Below are 26,586 nucleotides of genomic sequence, written 5' to 3'. Positions count from 1 at the left end.
AAGCACGGCTCCAGGCTCAAAGCCATCGCAATGGCTGCACAGGCTGCCAGCGCGGCAGAAAGAGTTAATTAGTTTGTAGTGTGGTTGGTTTTTTTTGGTTTTTTTTTTTTCCTATAAAACACTCTTCACAATCTATATGAGGTGGCCTGGCTCACCGGGGGGGCTCTGGTGGGCCATGTTTGGGGATATCCCCATATGCCATGTCCCCAGCGCATCCCAGCCCCCTGTGGAGCTTCGGCCTCAGAGCCAGGAGGAAGAGAAGCACGGGGAGGAAGAGGAGCCAAGAGGAGCCTGGGCTGCCAGGACCCACCAACCAGCCCAGTGCTCCCCAAGGGCGAGGCTGCTGCCCCCAAACGCAGCAGCCATGAGCGCTGCTGGGCCTGCCCCGCTCCTCCCGGCAGCACAGAGACTGTCTTGGTAGGGGAATAAATAAATTCACATGAAAAGAGCAAAAGGGTAAAACACCGCCAGGGCCGACGGGCAGGCAGCCCTGGCCGGACCGCGGCAGGGGACGAGGGACAGGGAGGTGACAAAGGCGAGGGAAGGTGACGGCTGCGCCGAGGGCTCCGCATCCTTCCGCATGCTGAGGGCATCCCGGACGCGGCTTCCCGGGGTCAGTTGTTGTTCATGATCCACCATGAGGCTGGGGGGAGAGAGGGGAAGGCATCAGGGAGGTGCAGTGTTACACAGGGGAGGGGGATTTGGAGTGGCAGAGATGGGGATCCAGCCCTGCTTGGGGGGCAGCTGTGGCTTTTTATATCCAAGACCCAAAAGTGACAGGGAACTGGGGCTTAATTTAGCCTTATCTGTCACCAAGCTCTGAAAGCGCCTCACATCTTGGTCAGCTTTCTCCTGGTACCATGGGGAACGTGAATTTTCCCTGGTCCCTCCCCTGGCTCAGCCCCAGAGCTGGGCACCTGGACATCACCAGGACTGAGCCAGGGTGGCCAGTGCTCTGCAGGGCAGGCTCAGGGCTCCGGTGAAAAAAAAATAAAAAATAATAATTTAAAAAAAGGCATCAGGTGTATTCAAGGCAGGGCTCAGCTTCTCTGCTACCTGGGAAGTGCCCCCAGCTGCTCAGCTGTCACAGAATCACAGAATCTTTAAGGATGGAAAAGACCTCCAAGCCCATCAAGTCCAACCACCAACCTGTCCCGGGCTGGAGAGCATCCCCCAGGCAGGGAGCAGCGCTGCCAGCACCCAGCCACACCTGCCAGGCAGTACACGGCCCACTCTGGTTAGAGAAACCCAATTTAGGCCACCCCCCAAGCCAATTTCTGCTCTGGAGGGAGCCAAGGTGTCTGTCACCACTGCTCCTGCCCTCTGCAGAACACGCGGAGCAGGAGCGGGGGACTGTGGGGGTCCTGCAGCCCCCCAAAACCAGCCCCAGAGCGCCCCTCACCTGGGAAGAGCATGGTGGTGAGCAGCTCGGGGGACTCCAGCAAGCTGATGATGGCCCGCTGGAACGTCTTGCTGCAGCTGGACTGCAAGTGGCTGTAAAACAGCACGCGGGGTCAGGAGGGCGGCGGGCTCGTGCGTGCTGAGCGGCTGTGCGCTGGGATCCCTGCCCGTGCACGGGGACAGGGCTGCTTCTGCGCCACCCAGAGCAGGACACCCACTCCTGTTCGCTCCCCAAATCCTTTATCAGGGTGTTCACCTCCTTCCGCTGCAAACACGGGGTGCGCTGGGCTGAGCCGTCAGCGGCAGCACAGGCTGTGCGCAGAGGGGGAGCCCCGAGAGAAAACCCCCTTCAGCCCCACCACCCCGAGCATCTGCACCCAGCCCCGCACAAGGAAAGCCTCCGACCTTCTCCACGAAGTCACGTCCTGCCAGAACTCGTAGAGGATGAAGCAGGCCTCGTCCGTCAGCTTGCAGGCAGAGACGCTGCGGGGACAGAAGCGACCCTGAGAGGGGGCCTGGCAGGCTGGCACGGTGCGGCCACATCGGGCCCCGGAACCAGGGGCACCGGGCTGCACGTGAGCCGCACTCCGGGCCTTTCAGAGCAGTTTGGGTGCATCCACAAGTTGTGGTTGCTGGGGCCGGCACACGGCTCCAGGGGATCCCAACACCAAATCCTTCAGGTTTCGCAGTTCCTGCAGCCAGGCAGCGGAGGAGCTTTACAGCTATTGAACTGGTCCTGGCCGCGGCCCAGAAACCAGCCTCTGAACTGGTTTTCTTTCTTTCCCATGGACTGGAGTGTTTCTTTCTCCAGCCCATGGGAAGACAGAAGGGGGAGCAGCAGGGAGACGAGAGAGCAAGGCGCAGGGTGCAGGGCCAGGGGAACCATCTGCACCCAGCTGCAGCATCACCCACTCCAGCTGAGGGTGGACGCATCCTCCAGCTGCTGCTGAGGGCTGCAGGAAGGGAGCAGGGCCTGGGGGCAGAGCGAAGTCAGTCTCGGGGCAGCTCGGAAGCTGAAGCTGTGCCCCCCTGCACTGGGTCCGCAGCGCGCTGTGCAATTCCCCGGCGTGAACCAGGACAGCAGAGTCTCCCTGGGCCTCGCTCCAGCTTTCTGCTCACGCGGAGAGCCCGCCCGTGCAACGCTACCCAGTCGTCTACACTAACAGTTCTCGTGACAGAAAAGCCCATCCATTCCAAAGCAAAAAAACCACCGTTCTCTCTGCCACATGTGTCAAAACAAGGATCTTCCTTTTGTTTGGACTGAAAAAGCAATTTTATGCAGTTGGAACTGAAGAGCTGGAAAATGACACTTTAAACGGGAACAGCACGAACATTTCCCGCTGCGAGCGGCTTGAAAGCTCCCGTGGGAGGAGGAGAGCGCCTCTCAGAGAGCAGCTGTGGGATCTCCAGGGACGCGCTGGCGGTGGCAGGTCCCTGAAGCCAGACCTGGGCTCCATCCCCAGCTCTGCTCAGCACTCTGGAGCGGGGCTGGGGCAGAGCCTTGGTCTCAGGCCGGGGTTACCTTCACGCGCTCGCGGCCGCTTCCCACCAGCCCCACACACGCTGTATACAGAGCGACACTCCGGCACGAGCGCTCCCCTTGACTCTTCCCCCGTTACTTTCAGGTCCTTCAGTGCTGGAGAAATGCGTGCATTCACTTAGAGGCACACGCCACAGCCATTCCTGCCAGCGTAAAACCCACCCCTCTCCTTGCCAGACACTGACACGTGGCTCTTACTGGGAACACCTGCAACAGGGGATGGGATGATACTGCGGGCAAAGGCACCGCTGCAGTTCTGTCCTCTCTGCAAGGCCAAACCTCTGCACACCGAGCCCACCAGCACACAAAATACTCCACAAAAACCCCTTTTGTCCCCCAAGGGTGGCACGTTAAAAGCCCCAAACCCTCCCGCCTGCCACACTTACTGCAGGCAGCTGCTCTGCCCGGCGGTCACCTCCGTGTAGGACCTGAAGGCCTGGCGAAACTCCTCGACGCTGCTCGTCGCCACCGAGATCTGCCTCTTTGCCACCAAGATGTGCTGCAACGGGACAGTGGACGAACAGCGTCAGGGGCTGATCTGTCCCCTCCCGCCCTCCCTGCTGCGGGACGAGGCAGCGCTGAGCAAGCACAGCACCGCAGGGAAGCCGCAAGAAGGGCCTGGCGCCACAATGCTGGGGACACCACCAACAGAGAATCATGGAATGGTTTGGGGTGGAAGGGACCTTGAAGATCATCCAGTCCAACGCCCCGGCAAGGAGCAGGGACATCTTCCAAGAAGCGGCCCCCTCGTACCTAGGCAGGTTGCCTTTACGAGGACGGCACCAACAGGAGATGCTCCGTCCCCAGGTGATGGGGTCCTGCTTTGGGGCTGCTGCAGCTCCCCGTGTCCTTCCCCCAGCAGAAAGGGGCCTCAGGACCCCCCGACCAGGGCTCTACATGGGCTGCGGGCACTTGGAGCAAACCTGGGAGCCACGGGCACTCAGCAGCAGAGCGCTGCCTTCCTCTGAGCCCGCCGTGGGCACTGCCTGGGGCTTTCCTGGACCGGACAGAGCTGCACTTGTCCTGTGGAGGGTCTCAGGCCCGGCTCACGGCTCTGGCTCCCACCCTGCTACCTCGCCGGGCAGCAGAGCCCCGCCAGAGTGAAGCCAGCCGCTCACGCGGGTGACTCCGGCCGCGGAGCACGCGGGCTGCGTGAGCACACCTGTGTGTGAGACAGGGGACCTGTGCGCGCTGCAGGACAGAGACTTACTGCATCTGTTCCTTTGCACATCGCCTCCTCCTTCAGCGGCTCCAGGCGCGGGCTCTGCGTTAACACCACAGGACAAATCATCGTTACGGGGAGAACTTTGCGACAAGGTGAAACATGGCGGTAACCCACAGCCCGGCCCAGCCCAGCGTGACAGTGCGGTCTCTGGGGATGTTTCTCCAGGTACCCAGGGGAGAAAAGGGACGTGACCCACACATCCGTGGGGCTCAGTGGGTCCGGACTGACGTGTCAGAGCAGCACGGACCACGGAGAAGCCAGAGGCGGGTCTGCAAAGCTGAGGGGAGAAGGGGGGTTTTGGGGACAGCGAGGGATGAGCAGCTTTGCGAGTCCGGGCCTGGTGAACGGGCGCAGCTCTGCAACGCTGCCAGGACCGAACAGCGGGGCTGCTGGCACGGGGAGAGGTCCCAGCACCGACCCGGCCGGGGCGGGGGCAGCCCCCAGCCCCCTCCCCGCTGCCACGCACCTTGCACTCCAGTTTCTCGATGAGCTGCTGGAGCCTGTTGATCTGCGCCATCCACTGGCTGTTGTCTTCCACACAAACGCCTGCACAGGGAAGGAAGAAAAATGTCACCAGAAAAGCTCGCTTTTGTCATTGCAAAAGCTTGCTCAAGACTCAGAAAACGCCAAAGTTTCTAAATCTTTGATTTAAACCCAAAAAAAAAAGATTTGTTTTTCTCCTGAAACGTTTCCCACTGCTTAAGAGAGAGAGCACCCCACAGAAACCGCAGCTGGCATCTGGCTGTGACGGTCCAGGCTCTGTCCCGGAAAATCCTGCACTGTCCCACGCTGCCGCTCCCACACCCGCTCCAGGCTCCGGCGGGGCGGAAACCAGCCCGAGGGACGGCCAGGCTGCAGATACCTGTTGTTAGCATCCCGGAATAGGGGTCTGTCGGAGACAGACGGATGTTCTTCTGTCCTCTGTGCCCACATCGTCTTCCTGACCTCAGGCCAACCAAGCTCTCAGACCTCTTTACGTCCTTTCTGAAAAGAATAAAACGCAAAAGGTGGGGTTGAAGTCATTCACTATATAGCTCAGCTTCACAGTGGGCTTGGGAAGGGCAAATCCTGCTCCCAGATGTCCCTGCCAGCGTCCCCGTCCCATGCTGCAACCCCTACGAGAGGCGCTGGGAGAGGGGGGAGGCCGGCGCGTCCCACGCCATTACCTCTCCCGCCCTGCCTGCTCCTCCACGCTGTCCACGGCACACTCCAGCGAGGCCTGCAGGGACTGCAGCTGGTGCATGGTTTCCCGCAGCAGGAAGCGGGTCAGGAACTGCTCCATCTTCGAGGAGGTCTCGTACCGCTGTGGGGAAGGGGAAAGGATCCGTCAGAGGCCTCCAGCTTTGCACAGGGAGCGCAGAGCCGCAGCTGGAAGGGGTTGGCCCTTAAAAATGGGGTAGATTCCAATTAAATTTTTAGTTATTGCAGGAAACAATGACACTGGAGGACAAAAGCATCCTCTGGGCGCACGCCTGCGAGGCCACAACAGGGAACACACAGTGCAACCTCCTCGTCCCGGCCCCAGCACCCACAGCCCGCCGGAGCCGTGGGGCACGGCAGATGGACGCTCCCCAGCCTCAGGGTAAAGGCAGAACAGTCCCGTGGCCATCCCCTGTGCTCAGCTGCTCAAGGGACACAGAAACCACGGGACATCCCTGTGAGCACTAAGAGGCAGAACCAGCAGTGAGAGGTCAAGGATGGAGTCTCCATGTGCTGCAGGAGGGCTGGTGGCTCCACAGGAGCATCCATCAGGAGAGGACAACCCCCTTCCTTGACAAGAGGAGGAGACAGACTGGACCAGAGCCACCTCTGCCTTCCCCGTGGTGTCCACATGCACCCCCGAGGCTGCGGCACAGACCAGGAGCCAGGCTGCCTTCACCCCCTGAGCATCACGAGCTCCTCTCTCATGCCCAAACTAGAGTCCAGCAGTGCCACCACATCACTCAGGTCAAATATTTCCAATTCCTGCTGTGTTTCTCTCCAGCACACGAGAGAATTTAGGATCTTGAATTCCAGAAGCTCTGCACAAAAGCACGTGGACGTAACCCTTCTGATGCTGGTGTCAAAGATCTGATGAGGTCGGGGGGCAGCAGAGAGGGTGTTGCGCCTCACATGAGTTTCTGGTTCCTCTGCAACCTCTGGTTCCTCCAGAGCTGCGTCTGCCTGGGGCTGCTGGCACGGCTGCAGCTGGCTGGGAGGGGAAGCTGAGCGGAGAGGATGCTCATCTACCGAGCGCTGCCCTGGGCTCGGGCTGCAGTGGGCGAAGGATGGCTACAGCCACTCCCCACAGCCCCCAGCACCTGGGCAAGCAGAGCCCTCTGCCCAGTGGCCGCTGGGTTTTCATCGGTGCTTGAAAGTGAATCTCATTTTTCTGCCAGAGGAAGAGGATGGCAACGAAACGACATGATGCGGCCACGGGAAGCTGAGCTCCAGCTCTGCATCTCCAGGCTTTCCCAGTCAAGCATCCCACCTCCTCCCACAAGGCTTCCTTCCCCACGGCCACAGAAAATGGAGAGCACGGGGCTGGGAACCCTAGGCAGCTCCCCTTCAAACGGGCAGGCGTGGGGAGCAGCCCCGGCGCCAAGCCAGTCTCCCAGCGCTCCCCATCCTCTCCGCTTTCATCCTGAGGACGGCCTAATCCTGATGTCCTCTGTGGATGATGTCGGTGGATGGAGCTTTATTGCAGGAGCAGGCAGCTGCTCCCACCGACACCGTGTCACGGCTGCGGGGGGCACATCCAGCCTACACTGAGCCCCAGCGCAGTCCTTACACCCCAAACACGCAGGCACAGGCACCAGGCTGGGGTGCCACCCCCCAAAACCCAACTAGCAGCCCAGGGCACACCGTGCTCGGAGTGGCCTCAGCTCTGAAGTTCCCAGTGCAGAGGGCTCCCCATCCTCCTGGTCCCAGCACGCCCCAGCCCACCTCGCAAGGGCAGAGCAGGAGTCCATGCGGACACATCCGTATTTCGGGCGAGCATCGCACACGGCGAGCCAGCTGCCTCCTGTCTCTCGCCTCGTCAAACACAGCACGCCCAGGGGAACGCGCTGGAGAGGAGGATGGAAATAACCGTCTCTCAAGAGAGCTTCAAAACAGTTTCACCCTTCTGCATCAACTTGGAAAATTTCATGCCAGGGAGGGAATCGAATGAAAACTGTTCAGTCCAGCTGCCCGGCCCCCTTTGCACTCCTCACTTTGGGGCAAACAAGCAAAACCCTTCTGTCAGGTGTTGCACCGCGCAGCTCAAACCCCTCTGTGAAGAGAGGCTCAGTAAAAACGTGCTCTGTCTCACCGAGCACAGCATTTTCTGCTCATAGCAAAGACTCGCGGAAAGGAGTCACAGAGGAAACAGCTCAGCAAAGCACGAGACAAGGCTTTTGGCTGAGGACTGGTCTTTCAGCTCCGCTGACCCAGATGAAAACCCCAAAGTTGCCAAGAGCTGCTATAATTCTGCTTTTGAGAGGTTTTATTAGTTTCTTATGATGACAGTTAAGCTCAGGATGGAACGGAATAGGTGACTGGATAATTCCTGCCAGAGCAGAAATAAGAGCGCTGACTTGGAGAGGCATTTACGGGCCAGTTCGCAGTGTCTGCAAATGGAAGACCGGAAAGATTTTAGCACACAGGCCCCCTGTGAGAAATATCAGACCATTTCCCAAGCTATTTCCACAGCTCACTTCTTACTCTGACGCTAATGTATTGCAAACCAAAGTTTAGCCACGAGGTAAGCTTTAATTAGCACACCGCAGCACGGCTATCAAGTGATATTTTACAAATGTAAGTGGGAATGACGGAATCTGGAGAAAAACCCTCTTTTCTTACAAAGACGTCTTTTCCTTACTATGTTTCTACCGACCTGGTGAGGAAGGCTGGGAGCACAGGAACCCCTAATGATTTGGTTTCCTCCTGCCAACCTGTGGGTCCATAGAACAGCCCCCGAGCAGGTTTGCTGCACGCGCGGAGGTGGGAATCCTCGATACCAAAAAGGCTTTTGGCAGCAAATTGCAACTCCCAAACACAGAGCCACGGCATATTCCCTCCAAGCTCTGGTTTCCTTATTTCCCTCTCTCTCCTCCCCGTAGCTCGTCGTCCTGGCACGGTCTGAGCAAGCAGAGCGCATCTCCCGGGTTCTGCTTTGGCTGTACTAACGAAGCAGCCCGTGCTCCCCGTCTGTTTTCCTGCTTGTAAAGTGGGTTTACATTTACACAAGCCTACTGACAGCTGTGGGGTAACAACCCGGAGGACGCAGGGGTGGCAGCAGCAGTAAGGAACTACTGGAGGTGGACCATGCCCTAACCAAGAGATGCTGTAGTTCAACTGGTGAGACCCAGCTCAAGCCAGAGATCCCCTCCTCCTCCTTCTAGCTAGCCAGGTATCCCTGCCTCCTCGGGAGTCATGCAAAGCTCTCTTAAATCTAGCCTGGGAAAAACAGGCAGGGATTGCAGATCCTTCCACATCTGTTGACTCCACAGCCCTGCTCTGGAAGCAGAGCTTTACGGCGGGTGCCCTTGGAGCAGGTAGGCTCTTCCAGTTTGCTCAGTGCACAGCACGGCTGCGTCTCCAGCAAAAGCAGCTCCCAGGATGAAGTCTCATTCGGCTCTTCCAGGAGGGTGACCTCTCTGCCAAACTGGGGCTCCCAGTGCTCAGCTGTGGTGGCATCAGAGGTGTTTGAATGAACAGAAACAAGGGGTAGATGTGTAATATGGGAGATCTCTGTTCTCTGCCCCCTTTCCTGGCTCAGAGAGGCGCGAGCTTTGGCTAACATCCAGCCTAATAAACCCACTAATCCTGTAACAACCCAAGATCGAGCCCCATTCTGGAAACAAACGTGGGAACACATTCAGGTCGCAGCAGGTAAGAATGCAGCATTTATAATCTCTGCCAGCCTCTAGCAGCAGCGGATTTCCCACAGCTCTGCAATAGCCCTGACCGCAGGGCTGGAGCATCGCCCTCTCCCTGGCTCAGAGCCCAGCGGAGCGGGGGAGCGCAGGGAGAGGCTTCCCGGGAGGGTCAGCACCTGCATCGGGGTGCCCGGGAGCTCGGGGCTGGGATCCGAGCACCGGATCAGCGCAGACCTCGCCCGGGTGAGAGCAGCGCGGTGAACGTCGGGCTGCCCTGGCTCCGGGCAGATCCAACCGGGGTAGAAAAAGAGTTCAACAGGGAAAACCTGCTTCTCTTCTCCAGAGAACACCTGTGGCACCAGAAACTATTAAGTGAATGAATGCATCATGCCAATACTGTGAAGCAGACAGTAATTGCGCTGTCCTTTGGAGAAATAGATGAATATACAAATTAATTACCAAAAAAAACCAAACAGAAAACAACTGAAATAAACCATAGCTCTCTGAAGAGGATTCATTCTCTCCCTGTGGACTTGCATTTAATAACTGTGAAGGAGGCTGAGCAGCTGAACCAAAGAGAAAATGCATTTTCAGATGATTCCCTCTGCTAGCATGGAATTTCTCGAGGTACAGGGAGATGCTGCTGAGGCTGGATCTGGCCAGAGGAGAACTCAGAGAGAGGGCAAGATCATGATTGACACTCCAAAGGCACAAACACCACTTGGACGACTCCGAAGAGCTGACAGCAGGACCCCTTCGCTCCTCTGTCCGACCAATAGGTCAGGGGACACGGCGCACGTGGACGATGCCCTTCATCTGCTTCCTACCAAGCATCAACCACCACATCGAAGGGAAAGAAAGGGCCGGGCCCTCCCACAGCTGTCAAACAGCGCCAGCCCCAAGCACACGGCTAAACCATTCAACAAATTTCAGATGCAAAGGGGGCTGCTGGTCCCTGAGGGTCCTTCCAGTGCTGGCCATTGCTTCTTCGCGGCTGCATTTAGCCCGCGACACTGTGCGCTGCAGAACTCTGATCTGTGCTGCAGAGGCAGGGGGGCTCCCAAAGCAGGAGGCTGCTTGCCCTAATTAGCAGCCTCCAATCCGCCTCCCGTCAGCACAAGCCGCAGGGAGAGGCAGAACACTCACCGCAGGGATGAACTCGGCACAGGGCCGGGAGTCAATGAGTTTCACCGTTTCCCACCGTCTCCCAAGCGCCTTGCTGGTTCCCAAAGCGACCCTCCTGCCGCAGCAGCTCCTGCCCCCTCTCCAGCAGCCAATTTTTGTCGCTGTAAGCACAGGCTGGGCTGGGCACGAGCTACTGGGGCCTGTCAGAGCAGGCTCAACCCTGATGTCCTCATTTTGTGCCACACTGCTTTGTGAAAGAGACCTTGCTTTGGCTCAGAGACACAACACAGATTATCAGCGATGCTCCCAGAAACAGCATCCCCAGGCAGGACCCTGAAGCAGTCTGCAAGGAGCTGCTGAAACAACTTCTGCCAGAGCCTTAGGAGGAAGAAAACATCTCCAGAGCACAAAAGCACTAGCTCTACCTTTCTCCTCCAGCATGGCTCCCCTCCTCCAGGCATGCTGTACTCACTGCACACGGAGACAAGTGAAGCACGCACAGGCAACTCCGTTGAACCGGGACGTAAGACATTTCCTGCCTCTGACACCCAAGTGTCCATCCCTGGAAACGTTCAAGGCCAGGCTGGATGAGGCTCTGAGCAACCTGACCTAGTCAGGGATGTCCCTGCTCCTTGCAGGGGGGTTGGACTAGATGACCTTTGAAGGTCCCTTCCAACCCTAACCATTCTGTGATTCTATGATTCTAAGTTCAGCCCTAAGCAAGCAGCTAAGATCACCATGGCTTCTGTTACACATCCTGCCCTGCCGCCCTCCCGCGGTCCCATCCTTACCAGCTTGGTTTTGTCCATGGCTGCCAGGACCGCAGCGTTGAGGGCTTCCAAGGCGGAAAGCACATTCCTGTATTCTCCGAGATACGCTGAGAAATAATCTGAAGTAGAAGAGAAGACCACGGTGAGCTTCCTGAGCGCCTCCATCTCTGCCTGCCCTGCACCTACTGCTTCCTGCACGCAGCCCCCCACTGCAGGGGTGCATCCACATTCCTCTTCAAACTCATGCTCCCACTTGGATTGAAAGGAAGAGTCCTCTCCTACCCCCAGGGACAAAATGTTTTCCCCTTGAGAAAAGCACGGATGGCCTCTGTGCTGCGATTCAGGCACAGGGACTGTCTACACCGCTTGGTTGCCCAGTCTTGCCCAGGTCAGATGTGCACAAAGCCCCACCACAGACCCTCAAGAGGCAGAAATATCACCCTACTTACCACACAACTTCTCCGTGTCGACGTTACTGCAAGGAACAGAAAAATAAGCTCTTGTTAGATGGTGGGGCTGGTTCAGGAAATAGCTGTGGTGAGCAGGGTCTTGAGGGCTTTTCTTGAGCCCCCAGTGGATTTACTGGTCCTCCTATGTATTTTCAAAAGCTGTAACCAAAAAATAAAAAGCTGCACAAGTTTAGAGCCAGCAGCTCAGGAGCCATGCCCAGCACCTGCAGCACGGCTGCAGAGCATCACCTCTGCTTCAGAGGCTGAAGGAGCAAGCAAAGCTCCTCCATCAACATCTCACGGAGATGGAGTGCGCTGGGAAAGTGTCAGTGAGAGCAGGATGGGGCCACGACAGCGGTCAGGGGAGGCAGGCAGTGCCCCGGACCCCTGGGCTGGCAGCCCCATTTCTGAGCCCTGGAGCTGATGAGCGCCAGAAGCTGCTTCTTCAACCCAACCTCTTCCCCCAGAGATGTAAAGCATTCAGCCACGGCTCCCTCCTCATGTCTCCAGTGAGGGGGGACCTGGAGGTCCTCCCTCATGGCTGCCCCAATGCACCAGGCCCCCTCCTCCCCCATCTGCCCCACAGCTGCCCCCAGCTGCTCCTTCTCTTCCCTGCCTTCAGAGCTCGGGTGATGTGGAGCTGAATGGCTCGAGAGGGGTTGTTCCTGCCGTGAAGGCCATTAAAGCACGGAGCTGGGTCCAAAAACCTGGAAACTGAGGCCAGCCCTCTGCCCCTTTTTGGTGACTGGAGAATCAATGCTGGCATCCCTGCAGGGCTTGGAAAGGTCCTCCTGTTGCTAATAAAGGCGCTGCTGAGGTGGAAAGGGAGGAGGAAACATCCAGAAAGTCACATGTTTTCGGGACGATGTCAAGCAGAACCGTGGGTTCTGTCAGATCTGCTTAGGTGGCCAAAGCCACAGAGGCAGAGCTGCTCGCGACGGCTGGCATCGCCCGCAGAGCCTGCAGGGAATGCCCCAGGATACAGTTTATTCGAATCAGCCTCCGCTCAAGAAATTCTGCTGTCTCAAAATCCCGTCAGTGATTAGAACTATTTTTAATCTTGTTTGGGAAAGTAGAAGAGAGCACAAAAGGGAGTTTTTAAAGTGTTTAAGTGCTGTCAAACACGGAGGAACCAGTGATATCTGGAGTTTGCTGGCTCTAAGCATGAGGACAGCTGCAGTGCCACTGCCCGGGGGAAGCCAAAGCACAGCAACATCACTGTCTCCCTCTGGCACTGCTCACAGGACAGAGGGCCAAAAACGCCCTGAGGTAAAACCAGAGGAGAGTGTGCGAAGTGTCTAAAACACCACGCCAGGAAAAGATGTAATAATTTAAGCAAGTTCTTCCCACAGCTATTCCCCCAAACATCAAAGGCCCGTTTCTGTGTCTGTCTTTCTGCTGGGCTTCCACTTAGTGTATTTTAGTAATAGGCAGTGCTTCAATTCATGAAAATATTTTGGAGCGAGACGTCATCGCAGACCCACGGCAGGGGCACGGCAGACCCTCGTTTAGCTAATTGCGTCAGGCGCCTTCTCAGGCAACAGGGACAGGCAGTTTTAGGAGGTGATTTGCCTCATCTATTTTAAACACCTACCGCAGGAGCTGATTAAGGCAGGGCTCTGGCGCACTGTCCTGGCACCGCAGACGGTTTTTAAAATGGATTAAAAAAAATAGTGTTTCCCTTGAGACGCAATAGAGATGATCAGCAAAACCACAGCCCCTTCTTCTGTCGACTCCACTCCATCAAACTTTGCTGATCCCATCTCCGAGCAGCTCCACGCACCCAACCACAGCGCGGCTAGATAGAGTGACTGAGGTTTGAAGCACAAATTTAAATTGGAAAAACGTCTTGTTCCTTCTTGATTTGCCACTTATTTCTGAAAGCTGCCCGGAGCCTGCAGAGCCACTGCTGCACTGCCACAGGAGACCCGGCACTGCAGCATCCGCAGCACCGCTTGTTAGACCCCTGCCCCGCAGTGATAACTGCGGCCACTGCTTCCCATCCAGGAGACGGGTAAAAATCACAGAAGAGGGGATAGGGACAGGAGTTAACAAAATGCACAGTGAAACACCTAATGCATACCTTACCCAGGGATTTGGATCTGTCCCCAGTGAGAACCTGGAGCCGAGACTGGTTTCACCAGGAAGAAGGGGCCACCAGCTCAGCCACTGCCCAGCTCCCCACCGTGGCTCTAGCGAGCAGCCGTCCGTGTGATGAACAGCTACGATCAACACCGACCCTACGGCTTCTAAGGAGAGGCCAGAGATTATCAATAACGCTCTCTATCTCATCTGTTTGCTGCTTAAAAACAAATGTTAACTAATCAATCACTTAAACACTGAACAGCTAAACACCGAACCAGTCACCAAGATCTCGTGCCCTCTGGGAGTTGTCCAGTAGAAGATCTGCTCCTTCCCAACGCAGGCTGCTCCCTCAGCAACCCTGCATGGGCATCTCTTCCCACCTTCCGCATCCTGCAGCAGCCCCCAGGGCAGAGTCAGGGGCAGGACGGAGCACAGCAAGCAGATCACAGGGCCAACGGTGCTATTTTCATACTACCAGAAGCTACTTCATACCAGAAATCAGGAGGGGCTGACGTAAGGAACCTGCACGTCAAATCCCAACCCATTTTGGGGGGCTGCAGCGGGGCAGCAGGCTGTGCTCCCCTCCTCTCTCTGCCGTCCCCTCTCCCACTCCCTCTGCCTCCAAAGCATTCATCCTGAGACTCTCCACATTTCCACATCACTGTATTTTGACTGTGCTCAAACCACTGATTAACTGTAATTAAGCTTGAACTGATGATGAAGGATCTTGTCATCATTATGCTGCTGGGATTTTGACAGAGCGTGCCTGGAATTTATGCAAGAAAACAGCAATCAGCTTCAGCAAAGCAGACGGGATTTTTTTTCTTTTTATCATTTATCATGTTTGGAACCTCCGCTGCCATCACTGATCTGATTTCCAAACCTTTCCTGTGTGACCCAGAGTGTTTCAGTCACTCTCCATCATTCAGAGACCGGCAGATGCTGCAGCTCTGAGTCTCTGACTAAAGAGAGGGGAGGAAAGTTCACACAAGTCCCTTCTTCCACAGAACCAGAGCCTTGAGATTATTTCCACCAAGCCAGCACTCCCACCTCTTCCAGTTCAGGCTCAAGGTCAGAGACGCAGGCACTGGGTAGTCTGTACCCAGTTCCTGCCACCACCATCTGATCGCTCTCATGCAAAGGAGGATGTGTGGTGGATGAGTAGGAGGATGAGCGGTGGTCAACGGCTCGATGTCCAAGTGGAGACTGGTCACGAGTGGCGTCCCTCAGGGGTCCGTGTTGGACCCAGCCCTGTTCAACTTCCTTGTCAGTGATATGGACAGTGGGATAGAGTGCACCCTCAGCAAGTTCGCCGATGACACCAAGCTGTGTGGTGCCGTCGACACGCTGGAAGGGAGGGATGCCATCCAGAGGGACCTTGACAGGCTGGAGAGGTGGGCCCTTGCCAACCTCATGAAGTTCAACCAGGCCAAGTGCAAGGTCCTGCATCTGGATCATGGCAATCCCAGGCACAAATACAGGCTGGGCGGGGAATGGATTGAGAGCAGCCCTGAGGAGAAGGACTCGGGAGTGATGGTGGATGAGATGCTGGACATGATCCAGCAATGTGCGCTTGTGGCCCAGAAGGCCAACCACATCCTGGGCTGCATCCCCAGCAGCGTGGGCAGCAGGGCGAGGGAGGGGATTCTGCCCCTCTGCTCCGCTCTGGTGAGACCCCACCTGCAGCACTGCGTCCAGTTCTGGAGCCCCCAACATCAGAAGGACGTGGACCTGTTGGAGAGGGTCCAGAGGAGGCCACGCAGATGATGAGAGGGCTGGAGAAGCTCTGCTGTGAGGCCAGGCTGAGAGAGCTGGGGCTGTGCAGCCTGGAGAAGAGGAGGCTCCGGGGAGACCTGAGCGCGGCCTCCCAGTGCCCAAAGGGGGCTGCAGGAAAGATGGGGAGAAACTCTTCAGCAGGGCCTGCTGTGACAGGACGAGGGGTGATGGTTTTAAAATAAAGGGAGGTAGAGTCAGATTAGATATTAAGAAAAAGGCATGCAACCTGTGCAACACCACAGTGTTCAGTCCAAAGCCCTTTGTAACAGACTCTCCATTAAGTTGTCCCCACAAAACCCTGGGACCTGCAGCCATCCCGCGTAGCTGGGCTGCGGACGGACACAGGGCAGCTCAGAGAGCAATCAGCACTTGACGCTTCTGCAGCAACGGAGCTTTTTCACCCCTTCAAAAACATTTGTCTCTTCTCACTCAGATGCTTCAGTGGATGAAAAAGTGCTTTTCCAGGAAGATTAATCTTCCTGTTCCACGCCAGAGCCAGAGTCAGTGTGGAGCCTTCTGACAGGCTAAACAAAACGGCAGACATAGCTGTTGTACCACACTGCAATGAAGAGTTGAATTTGGTTTCAACATGAATTTTAAAATGTCAAAGAATTAGAGCAAGGAGATGTTTTAAAGCCAAAACGGAACAATTTTCAGAATGAAGAACAAGGAAAACCTCACGGGGAAATGTAAAATGTGAACAGAACCAAACAGAGGTGCCTGACGCACAGGCACAGCACCCCACCCGAGTGCCGGGCGGATGGGAGGTGGAACGAAGATCGGATGGGAAGGACAGGGAGAAAAGGAGAGTGCGGTGCCGTGGGCTGTCTGGAAGGAGAACAAGTAATGCGTGGGACCTCTGAAATACTAACCGTCTCAGATGTCAGCTCTGGGACTCAGGGGAGCAGCTGCAGGTTCGCGGTGACGGGTGAGGGTCAGGACGTGTCCGGGCAGCACTCTGTTACCCGGACACAGAGCGTGCCTGGCTATAAAGGTCTCTGCTGCTGCCTCTCCTTGGGTCAGGCACTGACAGACACAAGTTCCAGCCTATATCTGACAAACACAGCACCCTTCTGGCCAAATCCACCCATTTTATTAAGGGTGACACTTTCCCATCATCAGAAAAGCTACGGGACATGAAAGAAGCAGGCCAGATACGTTTGTAGAGCTTGTAGTTGTCTTCTGGCTCAGGTACCAACTCCTGAATCTGGCAGCAAATTTCAGCCAGCTCTCAGAAGCGCAAGGCAAGCAGGCAGCCTGCAGGAGAGGGGTGTTCTGCCCCCTCGTTGAGGGGACAGCGGGGCACCAGCACAGCTCTTACAAGACACCAGAGGTTGTACAAAGGAGCAAGTTCCCCTGCACACCACCAAAACAAATGCCAGAAAGTCCAGCTTTACACACAGAGAGCTCTACGAGGCCCAGCGCAGTGAACGTTGCTTGATTTTGGTCACCTGCCACTGTGCAGTAGGCAAGCAGCCCCTGGGGACAGAGGGGTCATCCTGCCCTGGGGACAGGCCTGTCTCTCCAAGTCCCTGGTCCCAGTGGGCACACGGCTCTGGGTCAGGATCACAGCACTCTGGCAGACGCAGCGCTGCCCCACGTTGTTCGCAGGGGACAGGATGCCTCCTACCAGGCAGTAAGCTGAGTGCTAGGGTCCCTCTCTGGGAGGTCTCACCTCCTCCTCCTCCATAAGCTGGGGATGAAGCTTAAGAAATCATGTACCGTTCCCTGCTGCCACCTCCCACGTCCCGTCCTGATCCCGCCTGCTCACACTGACGCTGTCCCACGCACTGACCCTGCACACGTCCCAGGGAGGGACAGAAACGAGAACTGCACCTGCAGTGACCTCAGGGCTGGATTTTCGCTTCTGCTCCTGCAGAAATGAGGGCATCCTCGCAGGGCTGGGGGGATGGCATCTCCTACGTTTGCTTGAAGTCACTGAACGCAGAAATTTGGAAACCAGCTCTGTCCACAGGGTCCCTTCTGCTCCTCACGGCAGAAAGAGATCAAAGACCCCATGGTCATGCCCTGCTAATAGATGTCACCAGCTCATTGCTGCAACTGCCACGTTGTCATAGCTACCGCACCGTCATTACGGGTAACGAGTTATGGAGAGCACCACTGCAGCCAGGGCCGTGCACGGCTCTCAGAGACAGCCCACTCGCGCGGGGCCCTTCAGTCGGTCCTACTTATCTGCTCGGGACAGATGGAAGAATGTTGGGGATTGCCTGACCTGAAAGGAGATCTTCACCATTCAGTTAAGGGCACGGTTAAAACTCTCTGCTTTGCTGCAACCCATGTTTTGCAGTGGTATTGTATGGGGGGTGATTCCAAGGTCACCCCAAAATGGAGCAAGTGCTCGCAGAGGAAAGGGACCAGCTCATTGCTAACTAGAAGCACAGCCCAAAGAGACAGAGGTATTTTCAGGAGACACCTCCTGTTGCCCACATCCAACAAGCCCAACCGCAGAACAGGCAGTAGCGGGCACCCAAATTTAAAAGAAAGCAGCACGAAGGGCTGCACACACCCCACGGCACTGGGGGTCAGCCCACTTCTCTGCCCCATCACTAAAGCGGGAGCATCAGCTAAACCCACCACCCTGACTTTTTGGCAGGAGTCAGCCACCCCCCCTCCTCCAGTCCTGGGTGGACGAGGTGGGGATCGCAGCCAGGGACCGCTGCGTATCCGCTGTCAGTGGCTCAGCGGCATTCGGCGGCTGCTGGCACCTCGGCCTGGCGCAGCCCCTCCGTGCCGCTGCCCTGGCTCCAGGAAAAGCCCTGGGACCAGCACACGTGGCTAAGGCTGCTCTGACCTACCCCTGCCCCAGCCAAGGGCGTCAGAGAGGTGCAGGAGATGCTTCCAAGGGGCCAGGGAAGTGGCACATGCCAGTGCCCAGCTTGCTGCCACCCAAGACCAGGAGGAAGCTGCAGCCATCTTCTCCCCCAGTCACATCCCTCCATTTGAACAGGCCCCCAGCCATGCAGTTTATCAACGGCCAGTTTCTCCCAGTGCCAAAACACCCTCATTCACAGCAACCGGCAGCGCAGAGGGACCCCAGCAAGGCCATGCCGACGTCCAAAAGCCTGAGATGAGAAACCCAGCTGAGCCCAACAGACTTCTCTAGACAGCTCCAGTCAAGAGGAGAGCAGGGCTAAGTGCGATTACTTCTCCTGCTCTTTGGGAGTTTCTTTTTTTAAAAGTAGCTGGCCTAAATTCACAGTTACACTCATAAAGCCCACTTCTGGTGGAAAGCAGCTCTTACGTAAGTGAAAAGCAGTTCCCTGTGTCAGCAGTGGCAAAGTCTGCGACTCTGCACAGTCTGTGCGTCGTCCTCGCACCACCACACGCTCCTCCTGCAGACACAGCCTGCTCTATAGGGCTGTATATTTCTGGAATACATTTTTCAAACTAACATAATGCAATTTTAAATGGACGGTTGCTTTTGCGAAACTACAGTAAATCCGATAACGACTGTTCTCAAAATGTCTGGCTTCTCTCATCCTCAGCACTTCTAGCTGGTGTTCAATGGCTTTTAACATCTGCGTGTCACAAGAGGGAGGTTTATCTCACCCTGACTATTTATCGCACCCGCCTCCAAATGTCCTCCATCTACAGTTAAGCGTTTTTATATACTCCTTCGTCTCCTCTCCTCTGTGCCACCACGGTACTTACTCCGAATGACGCCTGTCAATGCCACTGAACAACTCCCACAGCTCCTCCGAGCTCAGGATCCCATCAGCGAAATAGTTCTTGAACTCCTCAAATGACAGCTTCCCATCATCTGCATTTAAATAAAAGGGAAGAATAATTATATATCTGCAGAAAGAAGGATACAGGCCCCAGCGATCCTCCCAGCAGCTTCTCTACCGGCAGCGTGGGACGGCTGGGCGTGTTGTGCATAATAATTAGAGCAGATATCTCACTGAATGCGTGTCCCACCAGTCCCAATCAAAAACCCAGGAGTGTTGGCAAGCAAGGCCACGGCTGCTGGAATTTCAGGCGGAAATTTCAGCCCCTTCCAAAAGGCCCCACTGCAACGTTTTCAGAAACGCACACAGACGCTCTGTAGTCAGACGGCTGTCCAAGCCGACTGTCCCAGTACAGAGCCCATTACAAACAGCACAGTGAGGACAGCATCAGGTTTTTATGGAAAGAAAATCTCTCCGTTGGCTCAAGAGCTTTTTGCTTCCTCTCTGAGGAGGATTTCAGCTGCTAGGCTGCATTTCGATCTGCAACAAAAGCAGCTCCTGGAGCCTGCAAGGTACGGTGAAGGAGAAGAAGGACTGGGAAGGCTCAGAGAAACAACTTGTGATTTTTGATTTCTTGGTTTATGGGTGCCAGATGAAAAACTGGGTAGCAGAGCCTAACTCTCAAACGCTGGGGGCTCCAGAAACAGGGTCATCCAAACAGAGGCACCTGTAAAACCCCAGACTGAGCACGGAGACTGAATGAAACCTGCAAGGGATGGAGCAGAAGCCTGACAGGCCCTGGGCTGCCCGCTGCACAGCTTGCTTTGCCCTCCCTTCTTGCTGCTAGCAGCGCAGAGGAGAGATCGTGTGCATGCGCACAGAAGGGCCTGGAAGGGGCATCACGCACGGACAGTGAATTGGGGGAGCCCGCTTCCCCAGCCCCTCGCCAGGCCTTTTTCCTCCAAGCGAAGCAGAAAAGCATTCTTCTTGCAGCCAGAGAGCTGCCTGCCCTTCTCCTCCTTCACTCTTTCAGCCAAACCTCCCGGCAGGGACGGGCTGCGCGGCTTCGCCCAGACCCGAGCAGGGAGGGGGAGGCAGCAGCAGGAACAAGGCACTCACCGTTCTTGTCGGCTCGTCGGAAAATCTGCAAGAGAAAATATGACAGGGTTTAGTGAGGCAGCAGGGAGAGCAGCGCAGCTGAACGGCGAGCCAGGCGGCACCTGGCACTGCCACCATGGGAAAACCGTCTCTTGGAGCCCAGAGAGTCACGGAGAAGCCTCCGCTGCAGGGCTGCACAGGCTGCTCCGGGGAAATTCCCCTTTGCAAACGATTAAAACCATTTCTCGCCTCCAACGTGCAAAGCTCTCGGCACAGCCGCCGCCGCCGGAGTGAGCCCAGCACTCACACAAAGCATCTTTTAGAGAACACAGAGGGAGAGAAAGTAGAAAGGGCTTCGCTACCCCCTTGTGATGGAAAGCGTTTAATTTTTCAGATCCTTTAAATGAAGGAACATTAAGCACAAAACCACTCCATGACGGGAGCACTTTGTGCATCACCACTGACACTTCCACCATCTGTACCAAGCAGCGGCTCTTGTCCTGCACTTTGTAACCACCCTTCACAACAGCCCTTCCTGCAACACCTCGACATGCACACACACTGCAATTAATAATTACTGAGCTAATTAATCTGTAACTAGTTCTGCCACAGAACACAGTTGGAGAGCTGCTCCAATTCAGGACCTCCACCCAGGTTCCCAACCACGAGGCTTCTGCCCACAGCCCAGGAGAAAGCTGGGGCTTCTTACCCCTGCCTGGCTCCTCTTTCACCAGTAACTATTGGGAGGTCTGGGGGTGACTCCAGTGAGGAACAACAACATTTCCAGAGCCTGGGAATATCTCACCAGACCAAACAGCACGAGGTTTTGGCCAGCACATCCTAACGGAGCCAACAACAGAAAGTTGTGTGCGTGGCAGCTTTCTTCATTTTAATCATCCTGGCTGATGAAGAAATCGAAAGGTCTGAAGAAAGATCAGGAACGAAAAGGGGCAGGCAAAGCAGAAAGCAGACTTTGTTATATCCTTTTCCACACACCTGCAAGACAGAGACCGCTGATAAAACCGCCCCCGGAACAGCTCTGCTCCCTACCGCAGAAAGATGCGTCGCTGCCAGCTGCCCCCTCCGCCCCCAGCTCCCTTCTGCACCGCTCACCGACAGCTTTGCTGCGCGTTTTGAGGGCACGAGCCCACACCTAGCCACTGCAACGCCCCTGAAAAATCACTCTGAGGTAAAGAAACAGTTGCTCAGAGAAATCGCTGCTCACTCCTCAGGAAGCCGTTGGCTTGCAACTGGGCAGAGGCTTTTCCGACACTGGTCCCAGCAGGAAGATCCCTGGTCCTTCCTCGTGTCTGAAAGCGGGCGCAGGGACACATCCTCGGAGGATGCTCTTCCGAGCAAGGCAGGCTCCTCCTGAGCCGAGCCGCTGCAGGGAACGGAGGCTGCCCTGAGCTGACCGGCGTTAGGTAACCATCCCTCTGGGACACAGGCGGCCAGGCTGCTTCCCTCGCAGGAAAGCAGGCCAAGCGCTCTCCGAACGCCCCGCAGGACTCACCGGATGCGCTTCGGAGCTTTACCGCTACCGGCCGAGATGGGAACCCACAGCTCCCACACGCTGGCGATCTCTCTGGCTTTTAAAGCAAAACTTTCTCCAGGCGAAAGGGTTCGTTTGTGCACCAGGGGTCTCACAGCTGCAAGGTGACACATGCCAGGGCCCCCCGGCTGCAGGGGCAGCTCTGCCCGCAGGCAGGGGCAGCACCAGCGGGTCCCGCACGCCCGTGCCACCCTGCTGCCTCCCCGCACGCCGCTTTCGGTCAGGGCAAAAGCTTGACCCTGCAGAGTTCTCCGTCATCGGATGGCACATGCAACGACACCTCTATGATTCCAAATGTCGCTGCGGCCAGCCAGCTCATCCCAAAGACATTTGAGTGTCACCCAGGCACTTAAACGCAGATTCAAGTGAGGCCAAACATTTCTCACTCACAAGCTGGCCCCGCTCAGCAGGGTCTGTCTGCATGCTAAGAGGGAGAGCACAATTTCAGGGGGGATCCCACGGGGCTGAGAAGGTCTCTGACCTGGGGTGAGCCCATTGTGGATTCAGCACAAACCTCGGCACACAGAGCTGACACTTCTTCCTTGCACAGGGGATCCTCTGCTCCAGCGGCGTGTTAGACAAGCGCAGCCAGTGCACACTCGACAGCTGCCTGAAGCTGAAAATAAACCAACGTGGCGCAAGCAGCGGAGCTGCGAGAGCCCTGTGAAACAAGGCTACGTCTGCTCCACGTCCCTCAGGGACGGCAGGGCTCCTCATCACCCCCAGAGAGCCCGTCCCCGGCCAACCCCAGCTGCAGAGGGGTGCCTCAGCGAGCGCTGCACGCACTGGAAAACACTGACAGCTCCCGTGGGTGAGGCAGGATCCAGCTCCAGCCAAGCAAAAATAGCACAGAGTTGCTTCCACGCCCCACGGATGACTCCCGGCCTCCCCAGGGTGCAGGCACATCCACGGCAACGGCAGGAGAGCGTTGCTCCCAGTGCAAGAGCCCAGTGCGGACGGCAGCCCTGGGACAAAGCCAGGGAAAAGTGCTGCAAAGCCAGGCTGGGAACGGGATCAGGTCTGCGTCGGCTGCTGGAGAGCCCCTAAGGGCAATCCCTCAGTTGCGTTCCAAGGGGCTAGCACTCTCAAAAACACAGGGACACTGCCTCCAGCCCAAGACATTTCCCTTAGCCCCCAGCTCCTGGGCTTGGGTCCAAGCAGCCGCAGCCCTGCTCGGTGCCTGCAGCAGCAGACACGCTGGGACAGATGGAAGCAGCACCGAACTGGCATTTATTTGGGGATGAACACCCCGCGCTCCAGGAATGAGAGACATTACAGGGCTTCTCCCTTCCTGCAGGGCTGGAAGGAACGGCAGCTGCTGGACACGCAGCCAGGGACACGCCGGCTGTTGGGGAGGGGACAGCTGCCCCCGGGACACCACGCTCATCGAGCCACCGCAGGCTGATGCGGGCTGCAGCCCAGCGCCAGCGATAAACGGCGGGCTGTCCAAGCAGCTTTGCTGAACCTCTCACGCACCGAGAGGGGAGCGAGCAAGCTCCGAGCACCAGTCTGGGGGACGAATCTCCCAGAGGCTTGTGATCTCTGCAGAGAGAAACAACTGCGATGGCAGCACTGCAGTTAGTACCGCGCCTGCAGCGAAGCATCTCGGGCACTGCCGCCTTCCTCCTCCTCACCGCTCCTGAAGGCAGGCGGTCTGCAGGCAGGGAGACAGCGGCTCCAGTCCCCGGGGAAGCACTGGCTGCTACCTGGGATCTGTCGGGGGCAGCTCTGCCATCCTGCTGCCCGAAAGGCAGGATCCCACTGCGGCGAGGGGCAGCTCACCCTGCCTCGGGGGGCAGCGAGAGCCCAGCCAACTGCCCAGACCCAAAAGCAGAGATGTTAAACTCACCCTGGCAAGCTCCGGAGCTGAGGCGGGAATAAAGGGAGCCACAGGGAACAGGAAGGGAAGCCGCCAGAATCCAGAAAGCAGCCGCTAGTGCTGTTAACACTTCCCATTTTAATTGCTTTAATGACACCCTGAGGGATAGATGTGGGAATCAGCAAGTGCCTGGAGGAGCTGGGCTGGAACACAGCTGTCACCACCAACCCTCCTCTAGCCCATCTTCCATCAGCCAAGTAATTAGTGCGGCTAATGATGTTGGCTGGAGAGCCCTGCAGTTTGAAATACCCCCAACGGCAGGACAGAGACCCTGACCCCCAGCTGGAAGCTGTGAGCACTACCGCCGCTGATGGAGCTGTGCTTTCCAGCTGCTCCCTGGTGATGCCAGGAGGTCTTCCAGATGGAGGAGCAGACCAGGCATGGCATTCATCTTCCCAAAGTGCTGCCTGAGACCTCCTGCTCCCCTCCTCCAGGATGAACAGGGACACAGTGGGTAGCACCACTCGGACCAGGACAGAGCAGAGCTGACAGCTGGCACCAGCCCTGGGCTGTCCAGGTGCTGGGACACTACACCAACCCTCATCCTTAACCCTCACCTGCTTTCTCCTCCCCAGTCCCTGTGGCAAGGCAGGGGCAGCACCTCTGCTCACACGTCTCCTTGGCTCCACAGGGTGACTCAGACCCCAGTGGTGCTGCACACAGGGCAACGCAAGGGCTGGTGGCTTACCAGGGAGATGCGGGTGCTGCCCACCCAACACAGGTACCCTGCAGCTCACAAAAGACAGCCAGGAGCAGGAGGGCTGAGCACCTCTGATGTTCTCCAGCAGCGGAGGTGGGCTTTGACCCCGGCTGTGCCACTTGCCCTGGGAGACAGCCAGGCACGCAGCCACCTGCCCACCCTGCCGGGTGCCACGGGGGAAGGGACGCCGCCTCCCCCAGAGCCCCGGCCCCGGGGCGCACAGCTCCCCCTCGACAGGAGCACCCTGGCCACAGGGCTCGAGGAGACGCGGTGTGACGGGAGGCACTGTGCCAGCACCTGTCCCGTGAGAACGAAGATGCTATCCACACCTTCAGCTCCCGGCTGACCTCCAACCCGCACAAAGAGCACCTTCCTCCACAATTTCGGGAGCAGGCAGGGACCGCAGCGGGCACCGGGCACGCTCTGCCTGTGGGATCCGCAGCTTTTAACAGCCAGACGGTACCTTCTGCAGCTTTCCTGCTGGAAACACGCAGCTCCCGCTCCAGGAGTCACGACAGCCAGCCTGACGAGGAGTGGGCTATTTCTAGCTACTCAGAGGCCCACAATTCAGGAAAAAAAAAGGACACAACGCTGAGCGTTATTTAAGCATCACGACCCACGCCTGGCTTCCCAGCGCCAGGCCCGGGGCAGCGGCAGGGCTCCCTCGCCTGTCCCTCGGCTTTGGCTCCTCAGGAAGGCGGGAAAGGGCCTCACCCCGACACCTCCACGCGCAGCCCACCCAGGCCCCCGATCGCCCTCCGCGGGGTGGGGTGCGGGACGGGAGCTGGCGGGGGGCCCCGCGGTACTCACGTCGTGGAAGATGGGCAGCGGCTGGCGGCGGGGCGCGGGGCCGCGGTCGGCTGACAGCAGGCAGACGGCCAGCAGCTCGGCGCACGCCATCATGGCCCCGCCGGGCGCGGCGCGGTGGAGCGCGGTGCGGTGCTGTGCGGTGCCGTAGGGCGCGCAGCTGGACTCAGCCCAGCCGCTCTGCAGCCGCCGGGCAACTTTGCCTCGGCCGAGGGCCCGCCCCCGCGGCGATCCGGTTGGGCACAGCCGGTGATTGGCACCTCAGGGCCGCGCCTGTCGTTGGCGGAGGGGAGAGGGGCGGTGCGGGGAGGGGCGCGGGGGCGCGGCCGGGGTCGGCGTTGGAGGGGTGCTGCGTGTTCCGTGGTCCCGTCGGCGGTGGGGGTGGTCCCAGTTGGCTCCAGTGCACCCCACTGTGCTCCGCGTTGGCTCCGGTGCAGCCCACGGTGGTCCCAGTGCGGCTCTGTGACCATCCCTGGTTGGCCCAGTTGGTCCCAGTTTGGTCACGGGTGGTCCCAGGGTGGTCCCCACTGGCCTCAGGGTAGCCCTGGTTGCCCCAGTTGGCCTAAGTTTGCTCCACTACGGCCATAGGTGGTCCCAGTGTAGTCCCTGTTGGCCGCAGGGTGGCTCTGGTTGCCCCAGCTAGTCCCAGTTTGGCCATGGGTGGTCCCAGTGTGGTTGTAGCTGGCCCTGAGGTAGCTCTGGTTGTCCTAGTTGGTCCCAGTTTGGCCATGGGTGGTCCACAGTGGCCATGGATGGCCCCAGGGTAGCCCTCGTTGCCCCAGCTGGTCCCAGTGTAGCCATGGGTGCTCCCAGTGTGGATACTGTTGACCCCAGGATAACCCTGATTGTCTCATTTGGCCCCAGTTTGCTCCATTGTAGCCATGGGTGATCCCAGTGTGGTCCCTGTTGGCCCCAGGGTAGCTCTGGTTGTCCCAGTTGGTCCCAATGTGGCCATCAGTGGCCCCAGGGTAGCCCTGGTTGCCCCAGTTGGCCCTGGGGTGGCCCCAGTTTGGCCATGGGTGATCCCAGTTGGCCCTGGGTGGTCCCTTTGACCACCCAGAGTGGTTTCAAATGACTCCGCCAGCGCCAGCTCCTGCGTGCCCACGGTGCCGGGCAGCCTTCGCTCAGTGCCGCTCCCCTCCAGTGTGGCCTGCCAGGCGTGAGGGGTCATGCCGATGGTGCTGGGTACCTCAGCAGATGTAAAATCCCCTTCCCGCCCCAGGCGGGGGCTGTGGGAGTCGAGAACAGGCTGGGGGAGGATGAGGAGGAGGCAGGAGCTGCCTTCATCCCTGCCCGGCACAGGCACCCGGAGGCCTGTGCGTGCGGGGAGGAACAGGACAGACATCCATGTCTGCACCCCAGCTTGTCCTCAAAGGTTTTCACAAACAAGAAACAGATAATTAGATAAATAAACTTGATAAAGCCATGCCCGGGCAGAGCTCCCGGGATACACGTGGAGTGGTGACTTCTTGGGGTGGTGGGCTTCTTCCCATCCCTCTTGGAGCATCCTGGGCATGCACCAGTTTCGCTTGGATGCACAATCGCAGCCAGGCTCGCCTCCATCTGCGCCACCTCTCCCTTCGCGTGGACCTCTCTAGGCCAACCCACTCTGCTGAGCTCGGCTTCTCTTCACCCCGGTCTCAAAACCA

At 57.6% G+C, this 26,586-nt stretch overlaps 1 protein-coding gene across 1 annotated transcript; it reads right to left on the bottom strand.

Annotated features, from left to right (window-relative positions):
- Positions 1-414: 414 nt before the first annotated feature.
- NECAB3 (N-terminal EF-hand calcium binding protein 3) lies at positions 415-25,131 on the bottom strand. Its single transcript, XM_086761011.1, has 13 exons — positions 24,941-25,131; positions 20,021-20,045; positions 18,885-18,993; positions 11,352-11,377; positions 10,924-11,021; positions 5,333-5,469; positions 5,029-5,150; positions 4,633-4,712; positions 4,152-4,205; positions 3,328-3,440; positions 1,807-1,884; positions 1,403-1,494; positions 415-643 (listed from the first exon to the last, which is right to left on the bottom strand). Exons 1-13 carry the CDS (start codon positions 25,031-25,033, stop codon positions 615-617), a joined length of 1,056 nt encoding a protein of 351 aa, XP_086617137.1. The 5' UTR covers positions 25,034-25,131; the 3' UTR covers positions 415-614.
- Between the last annotated feature and the right edge of the window lie 1,455 nt (positions 25,132-26,586).

The sequence above is a fragment of the Chlamydotis macqueenii genome, chromosome 16 (genome assembly GCF_036417535.1).
Source record: "Chlamydotis macqueenii isolate bChlMac1 chromosome 16, bChlMac1.mat, whole genome shotgun sequence".
NCBI lineage: Eukaryota > Metazoa > Chordata > Aves > Otidiformes > Otididae > Chlamydotis > Chlamydotis macqueenii.
Note: the sequence above shows the minus strand (reverse complement) of the source record. Positions and strands in the feature narration are given on the sequence as shown.

What these genes read in the sequence shown, in the direction of transcription:
- NECAB3 (XM_086761011.1), bottom strand. Translation starts at nt 25,033, where the DNA reads ATGATGGCGTGCGCCGAGCTGCTGGCCGTCTGCCTGCTGTCAGCCGAC. An exon ending in CCGACGAGCCGACAAGAACG is followed by an intron (nt 18,994 to 20,020) that starts GTGAGTGCCTTG and finishes ATTTAAATGCAG; the next exon opens with ATGATGGGAAGCTGTCATTT. An exon ending in GGGCAGAGCAGCTGCCTGCA is followed by an intron (nt 1,885 to 3,327) that starts GTAAGTGTGGCA and finishes CTGTCCCCGCAG; the next exon opens with CGTCTCTGCCTGCAAGCTGA.